At 38.7% G+C, this 25,182-nt stretch overlaps 1 protein-coding gene across 1 annotated transcript in view; it reads left to right on the top strand.

Moving 5' to 3' along the window:
• LOC104917778 (rho GTPase-activating protein 26) overlaps nucleotides 1–25,182 on the top strand; it is an 86,939-nt gene that overhangs the window by 50,760 nt on the left and 10,997 nt on the right. Inside the window, exons 12-21 of the mRNA XM_010729316.3 lie at nucleotides 1,114–1,192; nucleotides 2,669–2,705; nucleotides 2,988–3,053; nucleotides 4,965–5,039; nucleotides 5,123–5,207; nucleotides 6,250–6,308; nucleotides 13,902–14,007; nucleotides 16,729–16,888; nucleotides 18,871–19,015; nucleotides 19,323–19,491. Of these exons, the coding sequence (XP_010727618.1) occupies nucleotides 1,114–1,192; nucleotides 2,669–2,705; nucleotides 2,988–3,053; nucleotides 4,965–5,039; nucleotides 5,123–5,207; nucleotides 6,250–6,308; nucleotides 13,902–14,007; nucleotides 16,729–16,888; nucleotides 18,871–19,015; nucleotides 19,323–19,491 (981 nt within the window). The remainder of the gene's footprint in view (nucleotides 1–1,113; nucleotides 1,193–2,668; nucleotides 2,706–2,987; nucleotides 3,054–4,964; nucleotides 5,040–5,122; nucleotides 5,208–6,249; nucleotides 6,309–13,901; nucleotides 14,008–16,728; nucleotides 16,889–18,870; nucleotides 19,016–19,322; nucleotides 19,492–25,182) is intronic.

Below are 25,182 nucleotides of genomic sequence, written 5' to 3'. Positions count from 1 at the left end.
GTAATTACAGCTAACGGACACATGAGGGCGCTGAGTTGATTTGGACCTGAAAATCTTGCTGGCTGTTTGTCCACGCAGGCACGGCCCCCCTGCTGTGATTTGCTTCCCATAGTCCTCCTCCTCCTTCCTCTTCCTCTTTCCCACTCTCGCTGCCTGCTCCAACCTTCCCCCATCAAATCAACTCACCTTGTCATCATCACATCCTTCAGTGTTTTCCACTCCCCCATTGTGCCTTTATTTATATTCCTAGTATGTGTGGTACACATCTGTTTGTGTGTTCTGTTTGTCTCTAAAGTGATATAAGGGAATACCTAAGCAAGCAAAGACATTTCCTCTAATGGTTTATTTAGATGCTGTTGCACAGACTGGCAAATACATTCGATTAGCACATTATTGTAAACATCTCGCTTTCAGTGTATTTGTGTGCATTCACCCATGTACAAAATGTAGCTGTACATGCATAAGTGTGTTTGAATGAATGCTATTGTATGCTGGGTGGTGTGTCGTTATTGAAGGACATGTAGTGCTGCAGTGATGGCGGTTGGTGGGTATACTGCCTGAGTGACAGACTGGATAGGGTCGAGTAGAAACCTATAGAAGACTGTGATGGACATGACTAATGTGTATGAATGAGTGTGTGTAGTGCACACTGACTGTTACCTATACCAGGGTGATATAACTTGGTTGCTTAGCTGCTTGTCATTTAAATTTTTATCCTTTTATAGTAAAAAAAAAAACCCTGTTAATCGTGTTTTCATTGGAAACTTTTACAGGAGAAATACCTCTGGCTCTCACATGTGAATATGTTTTGCATATTCACCTCTGCATGCAGAGATCCTTCTTACTCAGCTCTATTTTCTCTCAGGAGCAATCACCAACAAACCAGTGAATTGAAAACAATCCAGAAGAATTTTATCAGTTGAGAAGCTCTTTGTTTAAAGTCTGCTGTTATGACGTAACTCATGCATGTATTTGCATGTTTATCTTTGAGTGTATTTGGCCAGTATTTGTGATTTCTCAACAGTATTTAACGGAAAAAAACACCGATCTCAATATTTGAAAAGCTATGTGCCTTTTGTGTATGTGTGTGTGTGTGTGTGTGTATGTGTCAAGGGCGGGAGTTATCACCATGCAGGCTCTGTCAGAAGAAGACCGCAGGTTGTGGATGGAGGCCATGGATGGGAGAGAACCGGTAGGTTACCACGGTTACCGGTTAGTTCTAATGTGACAGAGAGAGAGAGAGAGAGAGAAGGGCAACATGTCTGCTACAGTTCAGACATTACATGATTTTACCTAAGACGAATGTAAAGGTTTCCAACCAGAGGCTCAGGACACCTCTAAGGAGACCCAAGAATAATCTGAAGGAATACATTTATCTTTTTGTCCCAAATATGAATGTATTTCAGGTTTTTCTTTTTTGGAAGAATATTTAAAAATGAAGTAAATAGTTGCAGTCAAGATTTATAAATGATTATATATACTAGAATTTAGGTTCACCTAGAAAATCTGTGAAGTTTCTGGTCAAAGTGGCTGAACTAAAACCTGCCTCATAACTCACAAATAACGCATGCTAAAGATAAAGTGAAAGAACAAAGAATAACTTTCTCTCAGGTTAAATTCAAACCATATTACAAAACTTTCTGACTTTATAGGGAGCAATTCTCAACATCTAGAAGGTCTATAGTTTGTAATAGGGTTAATGAGATAGAAACACTTTTTTTTCTTGTAAAATACTGAGTACAGTAATTTAGCCTCTTTAGGTCTCTAACAATAAAAGAATCTCACAAGGTTAGAAAGGAAAATGTGCAGCCTGTGATGAGGGCACACAGGTAGACAATGCTTCCTTCGAAGAATTGCTGAAGCCACGTGCATGGAGCCATTATTCCATAGATCATTTTGGTGTTTATGTTTCTAAAAGGAAAGTTGACTGACAGCCAGTCTCCTCACGCACTTTAAGCCTTCCTAATATTCAGCTTTGATCGCCCCAAGGTGTGTGTTAGCGCTGTTTTCCACTCTCCACACACTATTTAGTCACGTGCATGTCCCAACACCACCCTCATCCCCATGTCGGCATTCAAACGTGCGGAGGTAATCAGCATCCTTAAAGCCACTGCAAGCTTGGACAAGCAGTTGCTGAGCTCAGGCGATCTCTAATAAAAGAAGAAATGTTCATGTTCTTCCTCATCCTACCCTTGCTGTATCTCCACCTTGATAGTCGATACAAACTTAACTACATAATCCAAACACGCCGGGTTAAGGGGTGGATTCAAACATAAACACAGTTGTTTTTACTATATTTTCTATGTTATTGCTATAATTTCTAACTTCCTGCTGTGTTTAATGTTTGTGTGTTAAATTAAACTCGAGCATAAAGGTGTATGCAGAGACCTAACCTAAACAGAATATTCTCACCATTACCATGGAAACTGAAGTTATGCAGACTGCAAAAGGCAATAATAAGTGTGACATTTGTACAGATTTGTATGATCCTCAATATACTATACATGTTTTTCTTAGAATTAGTATGAGCAGCGTTTGCTAGCAAGTATCCAAAGCCTAATAGGCACATGTAGAAAAACAGCACAGCAGTGTTTATTAATATATCCTGTCCTCAGCTTAACTGTAAATCATTTTTCTGAAAGTACTGATGTGTTTTTTTTATTTCCAGGTATACAATCTGAACAAAGACAACCAGGCTGAAGGCAGTAAGTCGCTTTAATTGGAATTAATTGACTGTTTCTACAGTACAGTACGGTACACTATTATTTAGCATTCATCTCTTTCTTCTGGGTAAGGGTTAGATTTTATCATTTATAAATGGATATTAAAAAAATACTTTATGTTTTGTATTGGCCCAAAAGGTGTCCCCAAAATAAGGTTTTCATTTTTAATGTTGTGTTTAAAAATAAAACAAATCAGACTAATTTTCTGACTTTTTTTTTTTTGTGATTGCTCACATTCATCTTGTTCGTCTCCCTCTCCCTCAGTGGCTCAGCTGGATGTGATTGGGTTCAACGTGATGAAAAAATTCATCTATGCCGTGGAGACTCGAGGTGCAGTGTATAACTGTTTTATTCCTTTTGTTCTGTGGGTTTTCTGTTTCTTCACTGTATCTATATATAACTGCACTTTTCAGCAGGAGCAGAATAAAACTTATTGCTTCCATTTATATACTTCCATTCACATAATGGAGTCTATATGAATAGACATGTAAAACTTGTATTTTACAAAATGTGGTCGAGCTGAAATCATTACTTGACCAATCAAAAAGTCCATCAACATGTTGAAATGTCTGTATTAAGCTTACTCACCAGAAACCAATTGATAGTGGTGGAACCTTTTTTCATTTTTATAAAAAACATAATTACTTGAGAGGGTGTAAGGGGACAGTAATGCAGTCATAAGCATCACTGAATTTCCAATAATAAGCTAAAGCTCATGTTTTAATGTAATATTGCGATTATTAACCGACTAAATGAAACATAAATAATCAAACTGTATTCATATTGTGGGCCATTTTGCTCTTAAAATAAAAATAAAATTTTATGTTATCTCTGTTTCCATGGAGATACATGGGGTCTTGACTAATACCTGGAGTCAGTCACATCAGTAGACTCCTATATGTAAAGGAACCCAGCTTACTACTCCAGCAAGTTGTTTGACCCTGAGCAACGACCTGTCTCAGTTTCTAGAGATGGTGGAGTTTCCCAAACAGAATAAATACGACCCATATGAAGAATGAACTGAATTTTTTATTGAATTTTATTGTGACTAAGATATCTACTGAAATAAATATATTTTATTATTATGTTTGTGAACTTCATATGTATTTTTAATAATACCAACTCATTGCACCATTGATGGAGGATGTGATGAAGAGTGTTGTTAGGTCCAAATGTATTGCAAAAAGGTGATGTTATTATTTCCTAAATTCATAACATGTTTTTATCTAATTAAATATTCTTTTTTGGTCCACATTATTCATGTTTTACTCCAAAACTCTCTACGGGCAGCACCTTCATTGATGGGGTGGACTAGCAGCACCATAAATTCTATTTGTCAGATTCATACAATTAAATTCTTCGGATTTTATTTTCATGAATAAAAACTTAACATAAAACACATATGTAAAAACACCCACCCCTCCTTTAAAAAACAAACAAACAAAAAAAAACTTGATTTACTGTTTTTTGCACCAACTCAGGCAGATCAAATGTTACCATGTAAAAAGTGAAGTAATAGTTTTAGTAATGATGCTGTAAGGCTGATGTATCTATAATATCGAGATACGTCCTGGTAAACTAAAGGACAAAATAAATACATGTGAGGTGTGCGCATGGTAGAAATTTAAAGCTCATCAGCAGGATTTATCCGTGTATGTCATCTTCTGATGCATCTGGCGGTCTCTCTCTACAGGCAGTCTCCTAAAGTGTCACAGTAAAGGTCCACATGTGCCATACCAATATCTTTTCCTTTTTCCTGCTGGACTAAGAGCATCCATTATAAAACACTCTTAACTGACACATTTACATTTAGATGGTATATATTGATGGCCTTTCTTTTACAGCTGGCAGCATTATTCTTTATATGAGTGACCTGTATGAAATTATAAATTATATTATTATTATTTAACTGATTGGTTTGGTCTTTGAGCCTTCTGCATAAGTGTCAAGGGGTGCCACCTAATTACTATGAATCCCTTCTTATTTTTCTCATCCTGATGTTAAACTGCGAAGCTGCTTGTTTTTTCCCCCTCCCAACATCTATTTTAAGTCTGTTTGTAAGTGGATGAATAAACATTAGAATTCTCTTGCTGAGGCATCTTACATTTATCTTTGGCAATGTCAAATGCAGCCAGTGTACAATGTTCAAAATTAAGAAGCACAGTGACAAATGTTATGCTTTGGTCACTTCAGATTTTAATAGCACAGAAGGTAACCTTTGCTCTCCTCTTCTTTTTCCAGGTATTGATGAACAGGGCTTGTACAGAATAGTTGGCGTCAGCTCCAGAGTACAAAAACTGCTGAACCTCGCTATGGGTAAACACAGAACATGCGTACATTTGGTCAAAGCTGAAAATATAATGTATATAACATATTGTCTTAAAATGTTTCTCCATCAGATCCTAAGACATGTGCTGACGTGGAGCTGGAAAACCCAGAGTGGGAGATTAAGACTATCACGAGTGCTATCAAGCACTATCTCAGGTTTGTGTGAGAAGGCTTACATAAATGTATGTGCAATGTACAGTATAGAGACAAACGAATCATGTGATACAGCTGTACGAAGTTCTGTAGTTATTATCGACATTTCACCACTTCTCTACTTACATGTTAGTTTCAGCACTTAAAGATTAAGTGTCTTTTGACCTCAGTGACCGACGGTAAATGAATCGACTGCTTTTTCGCGCCTCTTATTAGTTCTAAGACTTGTCTGCTCTTTTCACTGCTTTAATAAATGCTGCTTCCAGCCTCTGACTCTCATATAAAACAGATCAACTGGACCTGGATGCATCTTAATAAATCGCTAGTTTTTTAGTTTTTCATTCATACAGCATTTGCTGCATTTGCTTGTTAGGTCTATTTTATTTAATTAGCTTATTATTATTTTTTATTTATTAAGTTTTTTTTAATCATACATGTATTGCTTGTAGCACAAATTATCTTTTTCCACTTGATATTCACACTGTTGCACACCATCATATGTTCACAGTTCAACCCCAATCTTATCAAGTGGCCTATGTATAGCAGCTGATGGTTAAATGACTTCCACAAGAGCACAGCAGTTTGTAATGAGTGAAGGGTCAGGACAGTGGGAGGCCGGGAATAGGCGGCTAAGTGAAAGAACCAGAGAAACACATGAAGGGTTCAAGCTGTGCTCAGTCTGCGGTACCTGAATGAATTGATGTTATGCGCATCACAAACGTTTACATATAGACTCACTCATGCACGTACACAAATGCACAACTTAAATGGACAGCCTCACAGAAAGGCCTACTGTTCGCTCTCACACATACCTAACATCACGACCTCGGGTCAAGCCTCATTGAGAACCAGCAGGAGCCATTACACTCCTCAGGCAGCGGTGATTAAACTGATGTCCAGTTGTGCAAGCTCGCATGGTGAAGAAATAAAAAAGACATCATCCAGAACTATTGACAATTATGGATTTCCGCAGAGCAGCCAACTTTGAACTCCATTTTCCAACTTGACATTCTGCACCTGATTTGTCCATCTACTGTGTTTCCAGGGTGCTGCCTGCGCCTCTCATGACATACCAGTACCAGAGGAGCTTCATTAAAGCTGCCAGTGAGTGTTTTACTTTTGAATGTTTTATTTATCTCTTACATATAAGTTCAGTCGACAGAACAGAAGACAGACAATTTGAGGTCGTTTTAGGTTAAAAACACTGTAAACTGCTATTCTAAGACCACCTTGTATTATAAAAATACAATCAGTGCTAAATAAAAGACCATTTTATTTAAAGGGAGTGCACAGATTCTTACAACAAACTGCAGAGTGGAAGATCATTAGGTATCTTTGGTTTGTTATTGATTTTCTGTACAGTATGTGAAGGGATACAAGATGGATAAGAGGCTTAATCTTTGTTGACGGTGGCTCTTCGACCTCTTCAGTCCTCTGCCAGTGAATGTCTGTTGAAAGATTCCTCCTTCGATCAATCTGGAGAATGACAACATCATATGAAACATGTGAATTAGGTCATGACTTGCTGTTAAACCAATTTTTACCAGCACCTGAAGGGTGCGGTGTATTGAGTCAGGATGAATAATTCCTCTTTGGAAAAAAACTAAACAAAAAAAAACACTATGCTGTCTTGAAGACAAATTGCTTAATCTCAACAGGGGTCACTGCAATCATTTCAGAGTATTAGAATTTTTTCATGCGGCTACAAGTTTTGCAAGCTTTAACTGATTTAGACCATGAAATAGAGACTTTTATTTAAAAGTTTGTACAATAATAGTTCTAGTTCTCCTAGTTTAGTTGAGTTGGCCGTCTTCGGTCTGGATCATTTCTGTGTTGCTACTATCTTGTCTTTTTTTTTTTACTGAATTTTTGAAAATTGAGCTCATTCTAAAATGATCCCAGGTGCAGTTCAGTCTAGTCTGGTCCAGTTTAGTCTGCTATGTTACAGGATGTGTCAGTGACCTGTTTTCTTTGTTTGTTGGTAGCTAAGCCTCTAGAAAGCTAAGCTGACAGGGGAAGGAACTCCAGGAAATGACTGTGTGTCTCTGGCAACGCCACCAGGAAATGGCTCCATAGTGAGGCCAACTGGAAAAAAGAGAAGAGTGTGTTAAAGTGTGTGTCAGGAGAGAGAGCATGGCGGTTAATAATGCCAAGGGAGCTGGTTTATAAACGTGGACCACCCATGCTATAAAGCATGTATTCATGGTTTTGTAATAATCTTAAACTATAACACATGCTCGCCAACTATTTGCATGTTTCCAGATTTATATCTTTCATCTTTCCTTCTGTTAAACCTCTTACCATCCCATTATTCGGTGTCTGTTTACGTGGGTGTCTGTATTTGCTTGTCCTGACTTTGTGTTTGAATACATATGTGCAAGAATGCATGTCTGCCTGTGCAAATGCGCCTTTTCCAGGGCAATAATTTTGCAGAAGCAGCGGGGTGTTTTGAGGACAGCATCCTCAGATGAACTCTCTTTTAGCTCTTCCCTTTCTCCTCCTCTCTTTCACGTATCCCCTCCAGCTCCTCCCACCGCCCTGCTCGCTATTCTCATCTTCCCCCTCCTCCTCCTTAAGTTTCGTCTCGGCTTGCTCCCTCCCATACCGTGCTACCCCGGTTTTAAATAACTGGTTTAAATGGACGGCTTAGTGTTTTGAGGTTTGTTGGGTCAAACAGCTGCAAAGTTTTTCATATATTTTTTTTTTATCTGCACCTGATGGGTGCGGCGTATTGGGTCAGAATGAATAATTTCATTTTCAAATAAACACTCAGCTGTCTTGAAGACAGATTGCCTTTACTCTCCAACAGTCACTGCAATCATTTCACTGTATTAGATTCTTCTCATGTGGCTCCTAGACTACATGATAAAGTTTCATAAGAACTAACTGATTTATACCATGAAATAGAAACTTTAAGAGAAAGATGAGGAGGAGGAGGGAGGGTTCAGATACCTTCAGCATGTACCAGCAGGAAAAAAACACAAATACAGTAATTACCCCGTCTCCAATCATTAGGCTTTGCTTGCAGTATCACTTTCTCATTAATTCATCACATTTTCCTTCATATTTCACCTTTGGATCTCTTTATTTCTTTGCTCTATCCGACATTGAATTGCCTGAACTCCTTCAACACGCTTTCATTGTGCAAGGTGAAGGTTTTTTTTTTTTTTTTTTTTTTTTTTTTTTTTTGGAAAGGTTAAAAAAAGTTGGAGCAAACATTATTCGCTTTCACTGTAATATCTGTAATTTCTTTCTTTATAACCCAGCCCAAAGGAAAAGAGATGATACAGGGATAAAAGAGGATTACGAGTTAAATGAAATGCTTATTCACAGTTTGACATTGAGAGTCTTAACTGCACGACACATTTCACAGACTTCAGACAGCAGCCACCTGAAATGTGAAAAAAGTATTATGTCACTCTCTTTGTTTAACAAATATGTTCTTATTTCAACTTTATCTATTTAACACCTGTAATTGGTCATGGAGTGTTTTGTTTTGCACGACAGAGGACTCTTTACTTTGAGAGGTCAAACATTCAGAAAAGTGGTCAGGTTAGGACAACAGGTGAACCGGGTAAATTACTGTCTACTCTTCGAGGTAAAATGGATCAGGAGATTTATTGTTTTCGTTCCCAGTCATTTTTTGCTCCTCATTATGTTGTTATGTTTATGGAAGCAGGCTACAGGTATCAGTGTGCTTCCAAAAAGGTTCTCGGTTGGTGAACGTGGTCTGGAACTCCATTCACCCCTACACCAACATTGTAATTGGGATGGCAACGTACATCATGCAATTCCTGGCCAGTTGTGCGTAATTGAGAAAGTATGTACAACTATGTGGAAGGCCATGTTTGGGTTTGGGACTGAACTAGACTGAGGAACTTGCTTATTTCTTATGCATACCCTGACCTTTAGCAAAGTACCCTGGATTCAGTGCTCACTAGTTCCTCCAGGTCCTTTTGGAGGACCCCGAGGCATTCCCAGGCCAGGTAGGACACAAAAACTCCTCCAGCGTGTTCCAGGTCTATCTCTGGATCTTCTACAGTATGTGTCTGTACTTGGCAACATTCTTATCAGAAACATGAACCTTCTTCAAAGTAACGAAGCAGTGGTTCAAGAGCTTTCAGATGTGTGAACTCCTCACCCTTTTCCTAGAGAGAGCTCACAAACCCTTCTAGGTGAACTCAGCTGCTCATGTATGTATGCAATTTCATTCTTTTGGTCCCTACACAAGGTTCATAAACCTATGTTTGAGTTGATAGATCAGTAAACTGAAAGCCCTGCCAACACACTTATCTCTATGATTACCTCACCCGTTGCTCTTGTTTCCTTGTTTGTGTTCTCGTTACGTTGACATTGTTTCCAGAAATAACTCTTTTTGCTTCAGGCCAGTGTATAACCTGCTCTCTTCTCTGAACGTCCTTGAAAGACTCAGATGGCTTAAGTGACAAAGAGGAGAATGCTTGGTGAATGGTATAATCCTTTCTTAACTACAGTAGAAAGCAGTGTAGTTAATAATTGAGACTGCTTTGAATGCGTGGATGGATGGAGGCAGTGTTATGTTGCTCCCAGCCAGGTGGTGTAATTTCAGCCTGCATCTAAAACAAATTCAGACATTATGTTTTCTCATCTCCTGCATTATAATGCTCATCATTCCTGCCAGTGATAGCAGGGCTGCTCCCAGCATGTCTTTCAGTTTGACTGATTACAGATTACATGAAACAGGAAACCGAAAACTGGAGATTTACTAAGACAAAAACCCCGTTGTTTACTCTTACTTCGGACACCTCAGCATCATAATTTTAACCACATATTTTTGACACCCAATCCATGAAGTTTGATGCCTGCCAGATGATCTCTGCAAAGCTCATTGTCAGTAAACACTCATTATAACAGCGATTGTGTCTTTCGTTGATGGGAACTCTGTCCAGAACTTGCCTAATCCTTTCTAGCCTTGTTAGTTTAAAATTAAACTAAATATTTGTTTCTTTCCAGCATCCTATGAAGATTTGTCATCAAGTGACAGGTAGTTGTTGGTAGATTGGTCTGGGAATTGTGGTTTGCATGTAGACTTAAAACCGTATGATTGATTTGATTGGCCACTTGAGGGAAGTGTAGCAATCTCTAAACACTACACTGTTTTTACCACCTTACTACCATTGTTGCATGACCCAAAATACTGATAAATGAGTGCAGCTTTAAGGATAATGCATGCATTTGAAGAACAATTTCTTTTTAATTACTACTACTTTGCAAATTAAGCCTCAGAATATTCTTTGAAAACCATCATTCAATGTTATCTTTCATGAAATACGAGAACATTTGAAAGCCGTTCCTTAGATTTTATCACCTATGCTCCAGATGAAAGAGTGTGGGACCTTTGTTCAGATTATGCAAACAAATATATAAAATATGCAGGTTTGCATACCTTACTCTTGGTTGAAAATGAAAAATAAGGTTTCCCTGTAAATGTTTTGTAATTTTATAGTTGGTTCTATCCTGTTATCGTATAAATCCAAGTAAGATGATAAATATGAAATATGGGCTATATATATAGGCTAACTCAAGTATGAATAATGAATGATAAGAAAGTAGAACAGGTGGTGCTGGAGTTTGTTGAGGATCAGCCCATGGTCAGCAGATGTGGCAATCTTCCTGTAGTAATGCACGCTTCATTTACTGTGAGTGGGTGTGTACATGTTTGCTTTCTTGACTTTGATTGTAAAAGTATGTCCACCATAAATAATCAAAATTCCTCCTCTTGCTTAAGAGATGCACTGATGAAGTTTTGATGAGGTGAGACTCAAACTTGTTTTCAGGGTTTTTCTTTTCAGAGCCAGGAGCTGTTAGCCAAGTTAGCATTGGCTAACATCATAATGATAATGAGCTTCAACCCAGGTTAGATAGTGCTTTGGAAATGTCATGAACGTAAAGAATAGCTTTGAAATCATAACTTAGAAATATGGGTACTGGTTTTGTATTCATTATCTCTAAAAGCACACATAATAGCACATAATGGCACAGGCTGTGTAGATAACCAACAGGACAACCGTGAGTTTTCATCAGGCATTTTAAAATATGATTTCTACACAAACATCCAGACAGCATAAATCACGTGCAGAGAAAACAGATTTTATACTATTTGAAGATGAATGACAAGTTATATCAACCACTGCTGTCCACAATGGACCGAAGTTGACCGTTTCTTACTTTCTTAAACTCCTCTGTGATTTAGTTGCTGCCAGAACATTCTTTAATTTCATGTTATGAAGTGTTTCAGCTAAAGTCATGCAGTGCAGTCACTTCCTGGAAACTTGTTGTCGCCAGGCAACTAGCAGAGAGATACTGCACAGATGTTCTAGGGGGACAGATAAACTGTTGCTCATAAAGAAGTAGTATTCTGGCACTCAGTAGGGTGTTGTTCAGTAAGGTGTTGCTGGCACAGTCCCGTAGCAGCGTAACTGACATTCATATATCATTTGCATTTGCAGAAATATTTGATCTACTCCTCAGATGTCTTTGTTGGATTATCTGTAGAACTAGCTATTGAGTTATTGTTGGTATAACTGTATTTTGCTATTTTTATTCTTACCTTTGAGGAGTATGCTTTTTTGTTATAATACTCTTCATTTTCCAAACACCTTATTCTTGTTCATCTAATATCTCTCTCATTTAATTTGTTTTCAGATTGTGTTTTCACAGTTTTACGAGTCCACTGTTTCCCTGTTTCAATCTTTATTGGAAGTGTGTTTACCTCGCTACACAGCTGTGCTCCTGCACACACAATCAGGCAGAAGAAAGTTACTGCACATACTGTAACTTCCTGTCCGTGTGCTGATTAAACTAATGAGATATGGCAGGTTCATTAGCGGGTGCTGGTCTACGCAGATACAGATGTACTGATCTTTGACCGTCACACCAAAATGTTCCTGTAATTTTCACAATTATTTTGACAATTGCAGTTAATAAACTCCTCTGTGTACTCCAAACATAACCCTCATTCCATTTTCAACTATCTTGGTAATGAGACAAGTAGGTGCAGAAAATACAATTAATGTAAATTAAAATTTGCCTAATGGGTGAGTCATATTTAATTGACCTGTTTATCTCCGTTCTGGTATTTAGTGGGCGTTAGTGGGAGTTCATTTCAGAGCTGAGCATGATTGGGAAAATAAAGAAAAACCCTGTTGGATCCTGCTTTGAATTCACTCCAACACATGTTCAGCTGTATTAAACTTTCTGAAAGTTTGAAGGAAAGAGTGTGTGCTTCAGCATAATGCATGTGAAGTGATGGATACCACCGAATAGTGAACGATGAGCGTTACTGTTTTCACATAAGTAAATGCATCTGGTTTGAGGCTTGTGTAGGAGTAGTGGACGTGCGCATGCATGTTTATGTTAGAGGTGTTTGAGTTAGTGTGCGTGTGTGTGTGTGTGTTACATTGCATGTTTTTGTTTCTAGTCTTTGCATTGGGAGTGTGTGCTAAATTCTGCAATTAGTATAGTCTTTGTATCTATGTGGGTGAAGTGCTTGTAAATATTTAGTCTGTATACTGTATATTTGGGTGTTTTGGTGTGTGTATGTTTAATCTTGTCAGCTCTGTTAGTTGGTACGAAACTGTGTGTCTGTGTGTGAGATCCTCTGCTAGTTGTGAGTGTATTTCCTGGCGCTGACAGCCAAGACCCGAGGGTTGATCTAGTGTCAGTCTGCTGTCTTCCCTCTATCGACTGGCTCTGCAGCCTTGACTTATTATAGTGGTTCATCAACAGCAGGTCTCGCTGCCTGCCTATCTGTCTACCTATAAATCACCAGGACACAGAGGTTCCCCACTTTGCAGCAAAGTGCAACACTCAGTGACTAAAACTACCTTTTATTTCTCTCCGACTCTCATCACTGTGCCTTTTCATTGTCTGGTTTCCACATCCCTCTGCGTCTCTCTGTCTTGTGGATATGGACTGTGATTCAAACCTCAAGCATAAGGCTGGCAAGACTCTAGATTTTTTCTTGTCAACAAATTCAATGAAACAACCAAAACAAAGGATGCATTTGTTTGTCCCTGAATACTTTACGACTTCCATACAGGCCTCCTGTCTGTGGCACCCAACACATTGATTCCTGCTGAATGTTTAAATCTTTGAAAACAGATCACAAATAAATAGTTGAATTTAAAAAAAAAAAAAAAAAACAAGCAGGCGAAAACTAGTGCATTTCAAAACACTTATTCTGGTTAATATTTAGGGCAGCAGAATAGGAGTATGTGGGGATGACTCTGGTCACCCGGTGCAATACTGGTGTCTTTTTAAAAGGTCTATCGCTCAGAGGAATAAAATGTCATGCTTTAACAGAAAACTTGTCTGTCAGATCAGTTTTGGTTTTTGTTGAGAGATTTGTGAAAGAAGACAAATATAATTTTTCGTTACACCTTGAGTGATGACATATGTACTATAGCTATGACGACCTCTACATATCAGATCTTGTATCGCTGGTTTTCATTTCTTACCTCACTCTTACACAGTATAACTTAAAGTATATGTCTCTACAAGGTCTTGCTAATATCTGTGTGCATAATGACTGCAACAATAAGAATACAGTTAGTAGTACACATACCCGTTTAGTGGTCGTGCCCTTACATGACATTTACATCTTTATTTCTTTAACAGTCTCTCTCTTTTTCTGTCTTCATATCTGTCTCTGTTCAGAGTTGGACAACCCAGAGGCCAGGGTAACAGAGATCCATGCTCTGGTGCACCGGCTGCCTGAGAAGAACAGACAGATGCTGGAGCTGCTGATGAAACACCTGAGCACGTAGGTGGAAACATCACACGTAGACAACTGCAGTCATTCAGTATTACGCTGTATCACACATAGTGCACCCAAGAAAGAGCACAGTAGTTTCTTTTACAATGTAGTGCTATATGTGAATCTCTCATCTACTCTTTCCACATCCACATTGCTGTTATACGTCTTGGCTTGATTATTGTTGTTGTCCATTCTCAAGGAGGATTATGGCTCTGTGTAATCTCTTGACCACATGCTTAAAGGCAACGTGCGCTGAAAATAGGAACCCATCCAGCAGCTACTAGGCCAAATCTATTTCACGACTTATCTGTTGATGGGAATAAGGTCAGGTTTTTTTGTTTTGTGAATGCCAGGAAGTGAAATGGCTACCACGGTCACAACTGTATTCATTTGGTGAATTGCCAGTGTTTGCCTTAAAAAGCAGCAGGTTCTAACTTGACATTAAAATGAAGTCTTCGATGCTGTTAAAACAATGTTATGTTTTGCATAAACCTAAAAAAAAAAAACCTCCTTTTTAACCAAGGTTAGGGTTAGGGCTTCCTTTTGACCAGGATCACAACTTTTAAAAATCCCAACTTTACCTCCACAATTCAGATGTTCTTCTCCTTTACTACAACAACAACAACAACACACTGTAAAATGTTCTAATCAAACAGGTTGTCTGTCTGTAGATTACATAACCACACGGTCGGCAGCCCATGAGCAAAAAAGCAGGGCACGACACTGTTGGCTTATGTGCAATTATTCCTCTAATGCAGCCGACTAGCATTGTGTTTTCACTCTTAACACGAGTCTAAGCCCTTTGGCTTTATCAGGCTTTTCTTCAACAGCAGCGGCGTGACATAATGTACGACAAATGGGACATCAGCCATGTTTATATAACAACACAAGCGAGCGCGAAGGCAGTTATTTTGAGGGCATGCGCATCTTTACCCAGGCTTAGTGGATTACACCTGCCTTATAGGTTGAATGGCTGAATCATAGTAAATACACCTCGGCTCAGTTCAGATGGGATCAGTTTATTGGCGTCAGTGCCCTGTAAAAACAATATTGGCACATGGACTGAAAGGTTCTTTATCAATAGAGAAAATACACTCAGCTGCTAGTTTATTCAGTATAGTTAGCTAAAATGACTGATGAATGCAGTGTAATACAATAGTCACACAATAAATTCTACTTTCATGAAGGTCATTTTATAATGAAGGGTTTTGGTTGTTTAGCCTACCCTCATTGATATGAATTTCAAGAGTGGGAAAAATAATAGAAACATGGCTCAGTATAACTCAACTGAATCTTTTGACAGTCTGAATGTTGTAACCTTCATAAATATGTGAGTTATTGAAAGAATGTCAACTGAGTGTATTAAATGTATACTTAAGCTATTTGATAAAAAGCAAAAGGTGTGTAATACATAGTAGACTTACACAAGAGTCAGGAGTTATAGTGGATCAGATGGACAGAGGGCAAAAGTGTAGGTTTTTTATTGTCTCATTCTGTGAGATATTCTTAGTCAGACTTAATGTATTCTTCCCTGAAAAGATTTTTCTGCCTGCGGAACTCTCTCACTCAAAACAGTGCCGCTTTACTTGATCAGCGCATGTTACAAAAGCATATACACAACGTTAACGAAGAAAATTAATCCCCTGGATATTTCTCCGGGTCGATGACTCTGACCCGTTGTTCACAGACAGCTGATGCTATTTGTTGCTGGTGCTCTTTCAGTCTTTTCCTCAGGGCTCTCGCTGTTTCACTGATAAAGTGGTTTCCACAGCTGTCGCATGTAATGTCATAAACCTCTCCAGTTTTCCTCTCAAGAGAGGGGGGATGGTCTTTAGGGTGTACCAGCAGAGATTTCAAGGTGTTGAATGGTTTGTGGCTTTACTTGAAAACTCTGGCGAGATGTTCTAACGGCTCATTTAAGGGAATCCTACTGGGATAGTAACCATTGAGTTGGTTTAGTGTCTGTCTCAGCTGGGGTGAAACTGCTTTCTTCAAAATCAATATGGAACCTTCAAGCTCAAATAAATGTTTGTGTCTTGCTTACCTTATTATCCTGCCAATTCTGACAATTTAATAGTTTCTCTGAGGAAAGTTTTTATTTTCCTTAAAAGGATGGACACACACATTTTACTTCTGTTTCCAGTTTTTCTGTTTTATACATGGACATTTTCTATCTGTTTGTAAGTGTCTATGTCTGTGTTGTAAAGCTGTAAACACAGCATTAACATATAATTCACTCATGAAATTGTTTTCTAGCCATCATTTACCAACATCAGCATTCATTTGGACTCATGTTTCAGGTGACCTGATGAATGTAAGTCCCATATTCACTCCCCTTTCAGCTCTGTTTGGTCTCCACCATTTCCTAAGGAAATAATCTTACTCTGTAGAGCTATGTAAATACTATTTTCACAAGCTAGGTGCTAATTTTTTTTTGTCTACCCTGGGGCTAAACAGGTAGCATACAGCATACAGCCGGTCTGTTGGAACAGGGTAGAATAGAGTGACACTGAACCAAAAGAGTAAAGTCACAGGCTGTGAAACCAAAACAATGAGCTGAAAGACGGTCATTCTAGCACTGATGGAGGCTCTACAGTTGGGTGATAATTCTTTGTGGGTTCACTTTCACATTACACATGGTCAGTCATTGTTGATAAAAAAAAAAAGATGAAAAATGCTCAGGATACAGGTTAAATGTGGAGCCTCTCTCTCTGTCCTCCTCAACAGTGTAGCCAACAACCACCAGCAGAACCTGATGACCATCGCAAACCTGGGTGTGGTCTTTGGGCCAACTTTGCTCCGCCCACAGGAGGAGACGGTTGCAGCCATCATGGACATCAAGTTCCAAAATATTGTTGTAGAGATCCTCATAGAGCACCACGAGAAGGTAAGAGGGTGCAAGTATAACACGTATTAACAATAACTGTATATACTCTATATATACTTCAAAGCCACTTTCCCCTCTAGATCCAAGCAGCTTATTGACAGGCCAAGCTGCTTACAGATGTCACCATGGCAACAGACAAATCAGCCTGGCTGTTTGAGACCCTGACATTGTACACGCATAATATGTTCTGCCAGCGAAGGAAACGGCCAGACACACACAGAGAGACAAAAAAATCACAACATACCTGTGTGCATGAATTTACACACAGATAGGTTAAGTGTGTGTTGAAACAATGACACACAGTGATAGTGATAGAGCATATCTGAGTGTTAAAGGACCTCTCATTCTTCTTATATCACTGTCTACTACTGTACAGCTGCAGAACTATGACAGCCATACTGTACATGTCACACACACACTGTGCTTCTTTCACAAATAAAATGATGACAGAAGTCTGTGTGAAGTCTCTTTTTATTCTCCTTCCATGACAATATAAATATGTAGTCAAATTAAACCATTCTGTATGTACGTACTGAAATGATTTATTCAAGCTCAGGGTCAAGTCAGCTTTTATTTATCCAGCCCAGTTGTAGGTTTCATGTGATCCTACACTTATTGTGCTCCAAAACAACAAATTTAGTGCATTAAAGTGGGTTCTCCAGCACTCAAATATTTTCTTTTTTACTCCTTTCCCTCTCTCGAGTGGAGCCATGGGTGCGGATCTGGCCGGAAAAAAGAAAAAATGCGTTGACAGATGAATGGATGTGAGAATGATGTGAGGATGATGACGTTTGACTCGGGCTGAAATAACAGACTCAGAGCTTTAGCTATTTTTTTTTTTTTGTTCTGGCAGAAAAGAGCTGACAGGGCTTTGGGAAGCGCTTGTGTGGTGAGGGGAAAAAAAAAAACAATGCTACGTTAACTGACAAGCATACAACAAGCTCACAACGTGCATAGAGATAAAAGCACAACACTCACAAGCATCATTCAGTGTTCGACTGATCTGCTCCCACGAAAAAGCTGTCCATCTCTTTGATAATTTCTGTCTGACATTATAATAAAGTTCAGGATAGACAGGCACACCCAGTTATGGGCTTAATTTTCTTGGTTACCAGGGTGACGAGTCCCACCCCTGTCTGATTGGTTGTCTCAAAGGGACAACAGTGATGACACCAGCGCCTTCCTGAAAAGTTCAAAAGTTTTTAACTAGAAGTGTTAAGAACAAGCACATAAAAAAGTCAGAGTGCTCCCACCTCATTTGGAAAAACAAAAAAAACACTATGGAGACAGACACTAATACTAGCAGAGCTGCATTATTTGTGGAAAGAAATATTTCGAAAAGCAAAGAGATACATAATTGGTGGGGGGGGTAGACTTGAACCACAGCGCATGTACTTTTATCACAGCATGGGATTTTCTTTGTCTCGCCTAATTGTGCTTTAAGAAGTAGAAATAAATTTCAGTAATGTCACAATCAGTGGCACAAAATTGAAACCCACAAGGTCCCCTGTTGTTAAGCTTCTGCATATGTAATTATTCCGAGTTAAAAACAGTTTTGGACACAACAGCAAGCAGCTTTGTCGCTATGTTTAGCAGCGTTTGATCTGCAGAATTCTTCTACTATACAGAAGAATTGCTGTCAGACATACTGTACCATCTCCTACATTTGAGCGTCACTCTTTTCCAGAGAGACCGCAAACCTTTGTATTGTGTCATGAAGGGTTTTTTTTTTGCATCGAATCACAATCTTGCACATTTTTGCATGCATGTACATGTTTTTACAACACTGATCACCAAATGTGATAGGATGAGCTACATTGCCCTGCAGATACATATGAAACTATCATATGAAACTATAAATAGCTTGACAGCAAACAGAACATACTGAAACACCTGTAAATGTTGTTTAATGGGGATTTTGTTTCTTACAAGTTTTCACTTTTTATTCATACTGTGTATGTATGGCCGTCTTGTCCGTGCAGATATTCCGGGACGTGCCGAGTTCTGCTGGCGGTCTGACTAACATGCAGCTCAACCTGCCCAGGAGGAGAAGCACAGAGAGTAAAGCTCCGTCCTGCAGCGAGAGGCCTCTCACACTCTTCCACACACCGACACATTCACAGAAAGGTGAGCTGAACCTAGTTGGCAATAAAAATGATAAAATGTGTTGATTGCTTGTTTCCCTGCTATGCTTTGCTGTGGTAGGCTTAGAGTCCCTATAACCACCACTTTTTGTTGAAAAGCACAAACTCCAGACTGTCAGTTTTGCTTTGAGTTGGTTAGCTTAAGATCAGAGAGACTTCACAGTGGTCAACACATGTACAGTTTTAGAACACACAAAGGCATGTCCATACAAAAGTGGATATTTGCGGGGAAAAAAAGAACATTTCTTTGGCTGAAAACACTAAAGAGTTTTTTTTCATTGTTCATGTAGGTGAAAAGAGGAACAGTGTAGCTAATGCCACAGTTTCTGAGCTGCAGCAGCCTGCCAACTGTAACAGCAGCAGCAGTAGCAACAGCAGCAGCCAAGGTCGAACTCCAAGACACAGCCTGACCAGCAACGACGGAGATCAGGACACCCGGCAGATCCGGCCCAGCTCGCTGTGAGTAGGAACTGAACCCATGTACTTCTTTATAGGCACTTCTATTATTTTCAGTTTTCATTTTCAATGTTTGGAGAAAATCTGTTCAAAATGATCAGCATCTTGTAAAAAAAAAAAGAACAAAAAAAAACAAAAAACATCCGGGTATTTTTTAAGAGAATTCTTAGATAAACAGTAAATGATAACACTGACTTCGAGAATACAGCTCAAATTCGAATCTTATTGACCAATGAAAAGATGTTTTGTTACATGATGTATGTAGGATAGATAGAAGGAGGATAAGTAACATTTTGAGTTTTGTGCCAAGGGTAGATGACAACCTCTGTGATCTCTCTGAACCGAGTCAGACTGATACACCATGTGAGTGTCAGATGGATTATGCCGATTTCAATCTAAAAAAGTAAAAAAAAAAATTATTTGATATTTTGATTAGGCCAATGTGCAATGTGGAAACATGTAGGACAGCCTTGGGACTGATAGTTTACCAACTGAGGTGGACATAAACAGGAGGCTCAGAACCACCCGCTGAGAAAAGGTTTATTTTTTAGTTATTTTCTGAGAACAGTTTTCATCCTCCTGGAAAAAAAAAAGATTTTTAGACATAAGACATTGGACAGTGGACACATGGATTCAAGAATGTACGCTTTCACTTTTTTAGGTACATGGAAATTCCTTGACACAGGAATGCATGAGCACATACATGCACATGAATGCATATGTAGCAGCTGAGAGCTTAGAGAAGTAGTCTTGTGACTTGCAGGTTGTCGGTTTAAATCCCAAAAGCATCTTGGAACCATTTGCAAAAAGGAACTGATCCAACAATGGAAGACTGTGTCTACTTCCCCTGAACGAGGCAAGTTTGAAATAAAAACAAGTACACTGAATCCCATGCACATGTGTGCACACTTAAACATATCACATAGCAGTTGATTAATCTACTCAAATAAATTTTGAATACAAGAATCTATAAAAAGGTCCTGGCATGTATGACTTGATTTATCTTCCACTTTCCTGTCTGACCAGCAGTTTACACAACTGAAACCTAAAGACTTAACTTAAACAAAAATATTTGTACAGGTCTGAACAAGCCACTCTCCCCGTGAGAAGTACCATCTATCTTCATGTAAACACCAGACGTGCCCATCCCGAGGTTATTAACCGGTGTAAACACACACGCCTGCATATGGAATTCACACGGGCATGAGGCTGAGCACACACACACATCTCTATGTCAGCCATCGTGAGGTCGCCCATTCCATCTTGTAAATTCTAAAAGCCACATTGATGTGGACATGCACCTTATTAGACCAAGAGAGACTGCGCACGACCAACCGTGACGCTTACTGACACCACAGTGACAGATCTTCAAGTGCAGCTTGTCACCACGACGATTGCACGATTCTCCTGTCATCCCGCTTCCACTTCTATCTCCTTTTCTCCCCCAATCGCCCTCATCTTTATCCTATTAATCTCTCACTCCAGCCTTTGTTTATTTACTCACAGAGTTTCATGTCACTGTCACTTAATGCTTTTCTTTTGATAAATTGCTGTGTGTCTTATTCCCCTCTAGAATGACTGTTTTTCTCTGTTACTGATGAGGACATCAAGCCGTAATCTGACTGATAGGATCAATTAAAGCAAAGTGTTTAACATCCATCTAATTATAGTGGTTAATTAATCCAGACCTTTATTCTAAATATATCTTATCTCACTAACGTTATACAGGGAAAAAGTACTGATTCTGTCGAATGGCATTGCTCCCTTGAGGACACTTTTTATCTAAAGACTTTAGACTGATGGTGATCTCAAAACAAATGACCACAGACCACAACTGCACACGATCATGCTGTTATGTTGTTAATCCACATGCAAAAACTGTAGACACGACTTTTATTCTGCCTCAGTAAAGTCCTCTGAACGAGTCCTGCAATGATTACAGCTGAAATGAAGAAGCTGCTACTGGATATGATGAAAAGTATGAAAACGTTCACATCTTCATCTTCCAAATGTTATGATAATGTCAAATAAGTTATAAAGTTATGATCCTTTCAAAATGAGATGCAAGATATGTGCGAGTTGTGCCTCACAAAGTGCAGAAGTCTGAAGTTGATAATGAAAAAGGACACACTTTAAATGTCAGGCATAAATGTAATCCAGTCAATTAGTGGACAGTTCGTTTGTCTTTTGCATACACAGTTTTTGTCAGGGTCCACCTCAGGGTAGATAGAAAAAATATGTCATCCATAAGTGCTTGTTGGCGGACACGAGGAGGGAAGAGAAAAAGTAAAATAAAAGCAGAGAGATTGCCTGAGGGCAAAAGGAAGACAGAAAAGCACTTTCAGAGTCTTCCCATTATGAGTCACATTAAAGAGGCATTTCATGACTGAGGTGAACAACCTGTTGGTCATTACAGGGCAACTAAATGATACGTCCACAAGCTATTATCCTTATGTCTGATTTGTATGGACATAGTGTTGCCATGTGGATCGTATGTATTAAATGTATGCATGTGTGATCAAGGTGAAATAAATTTCCCTTCATTAACTTGACAATTTAGTCGCTAGCATTGCGCAGTTTCAAGATATAAATCCTGTATGGCCTTGTACTTGGATGATAGCTACATGCATGAAAAAAAAAAAAAAGAGCAGCGTGTGGTCAAAACTCTACTAGCTCTGTGAGAACACACAAACAGCAGAGGATTTTATTTTAGATTTAACTGTAGTTAAACTAAGCTCTTGAGAGATTTTCAGCAACTTAACAACCAACCGCTAAGAAAACACCACGCACTGAGAGGGGGAAAGTACATTTCTAAAGTTTTCTGGCAGTAAAGTGTGATTCTCAAAAGAGCTGCCAAGGCCAAGATAGATATGGTGAGATTCTCAAGATTATGCCAGTTTGTCCTTTTTAAAGCAACACTCTTGTTTTGTGTGTGTGTCATCTTAAAATGAGGCAAATGAGAGGATGCAAACCTGATGATAGTGATATCTGTGTGTTCTGAACAGATAAGTCTAGCCAAATATCAGCATTAAACCTCAGAGTCCTCTGGCAAATTTTGTTGCCGTGATACTAAAACGTTCTTAACACGTACAAAGATGGCAAACCACCCGACAGCTTGAGATAATAAATTCTGCCTCTGTTAGGACACAAAACGAGAAAATTAGAGTATCAGCAGCACATATTTTGTTCGTGCAAGAATTATTATTGCAAACAGATTTAATGATGTGAGCATGTTTGAAGACATGCCAACACTCTGCCATAACAGATTGAATTTTGTTTGACAAAAAACATTATTCTCCAGTTCAGCAGTGAAAATGAGACGAAGAAGTAACATCCATTTAACATCCATAAATAGACATAATACTTGGCCAAGTGCACTTTGAGTTTTCTAAAAAATATTCTGATAAGGACAAAAAAAATCTGCCTGAAAATCAGTTCTGAGGGAGGTTTAACTGCAAGCATGATGAACCAAAAATAGCTGCCGTTTTGATAGTTTTGATCATTAGAAACTAAACATCAGTTCCTATTAAAGCTCTCATAAAGCTGAAGAACTGAAGCATTAATTATAATGAAATAGTACAGTGGAGACTCATATCGGATATTCAACAAACTGTAATTTGTCTATTTCAAGTTTAGTCCCATAGCCAGTGTGACCCAAACAACTACAATAAAAAAGACTCTTTATGTTGTCATAGTAACATGTTAGCCTCTTTCCAAGAAATATAATCGACATACATACACAAACATTGTTTAATGGGGAATTGGATTAAATCGTATGCTCATAATAAAACTTAGACGATTAAATTAATTTTACATTTTCTCCAAAACTGCTGCAGGTTACATCACTGTCTCTCTCTCAAAAAATTGGAGCCGTGTGTAACGGAGGTGTGCATGAGTCTGTGGCTGAGCCAATACTCGGTTACTATCTGAGCCACTACGTGAATTCAAGTATGGCCCAATTTGATTTAAGAGGCCGATCGCTGTTAGGGTCGATCAAGCTGAAAACTGTATGACACAGCCTGTGAAAGCATTATGTTATTTTGTGGCTCTGGAGAGAGCTATATAAAGCTTAGAAATATTATTTTTTATGTCATAGTGATGTCATCAACATTATATCCCCTTGGATGCAGAGACTACAAATTCTTCTTCTACAGGTTTAGATAACAAACTGGGGAGGGTTTAACAAAGACACATGATTGAATAGTATTTAGTGCTTCTGGAGCTTCACTTCCTTGGATATATCTGCGTCTGTCGCTTTAATTTTGACCTAATGCGTTGTAATGAAAGTGCAAATACTAAATTGCAGGAGTACTCTTTTAAATCCCTGTAACATTTTTTGTTTGATTTGCAAAATTAGGGATCAATAGTTCTCATTTGAATAATTTCGCTTCTCCAGAAGCTTAAGGATTCCCTAGATCTGATTTGTTAAAGCTCATTTACAGCATCAGGCGGATTGTCTCTTGGGTGATTGACTCAGAGCCCAGTCCAAACCATGTTTTTTCAATCTCCCACAGTCAGAGAGCCTGAACTTCCAAGAAAAGCCTGCTTGTACCTTCATTACAGGCAAGAGAGAAGTACAAAGGTCAGAGGTTAACAACTGGGCCTTTAGAAGCGTCTCCCCTGTGGCCAATGTTAGCTTGAGTTTTGGCACTTTAACTACTGGTCAGGTTATCCCCCCCCCACCCCTGTTTTTTTTTATACTTCACTTTCAGGTAGGAAATGCCTGAAGGCGTCTTCACACCTCTTTTAAAATATTTCTTTTAAGTTCTCCCATAAACACATCACTTATCCATGACTCTTATACAGGGAAAAAAATCTATATATAAAAAAAGAAAAACAAGTAAAAGTCAAGTTGCCAAATGTAGTCTGAGTGAGTAGAAATTTACTGTCTGACCTCTGTATCACACTATCGACTGGCATCTGTGATTTCAGGCGTGAAAGTATAAATTGCAAAACATTTCTTTCTGTCTTCCTTGTGTCCCTTGGGTTAAGTCAGTAAATTTGCATTTGTTGCAAAAAGCTAGCAGTCCAAGATACAGTTACACCCACTGAGGGAAAAAAAACAACCCAATTGTGACTTGAATGTTTTCTAGGAAACCTGTCATAGAAATATTTCCTCTCTGCTGCACAAGCACATACATTAATGCACACACTTACACACTACAAACCCTCACATGCACACCTGTGTTCACTCTCTAATTTCCCATTTTCTTCTCTCTTTTTTTTTATTTTTTTTTTTACATTTTCTCGCCAACAGACACAATCTGTCTCTCTCTCACACTCGTATATCTTTGGATATTACATCTTTTGTTTTGAAAGGTCTCAAAGCCACAAACCCGACAACACTGGGTATTTTTGAATTCGCCAGAGGTATTAAGATCAGAAAAAAAGTCCAAAGTAGACTTCCTCTCTGTTCTTTGTACATTTCCTGTTCTCTGCCTTCTTCAGCAGCTATTCCTGTCAATAATCACTGTAATAACTGATCCACCCACACCTCAAGCTGCATAGTAATGAGGGTGGCTGCATGTTACAACTTGAACGGTTGGGATGATGATGATAATAAAACCTCCACATCAAAGGTCAAAATTCTATAAATTTGTTTAATTACTATAAATTCTTCAAAATTCAAGAAATAAAAGCGTTGGGGGGGTGAAACTACTTGTGAGTTTAGGGTAAAGATATAAAAGTGTTGCT

The sequence above is a fragment of the Larimichthys crocea genome, chromosome XXII (assembly GCF_000972845.2).
Source record: "Larimichthys crocea isolate SSNF chromosome XXII, L_crocea_2.0, whole genome shotgun sequence".
Classification (NCBI taxonomy): domain Eukaryota; kingdom Metazoa; phylum Chordata; class Actinopteri; family Sciaenidae; genus Larimichthys; species Larimichthys crocea.
Note: the sequence above shows the minus strand (reverse complement) of the source record. Positions and strands in the feature narration are given on the sequence as shown.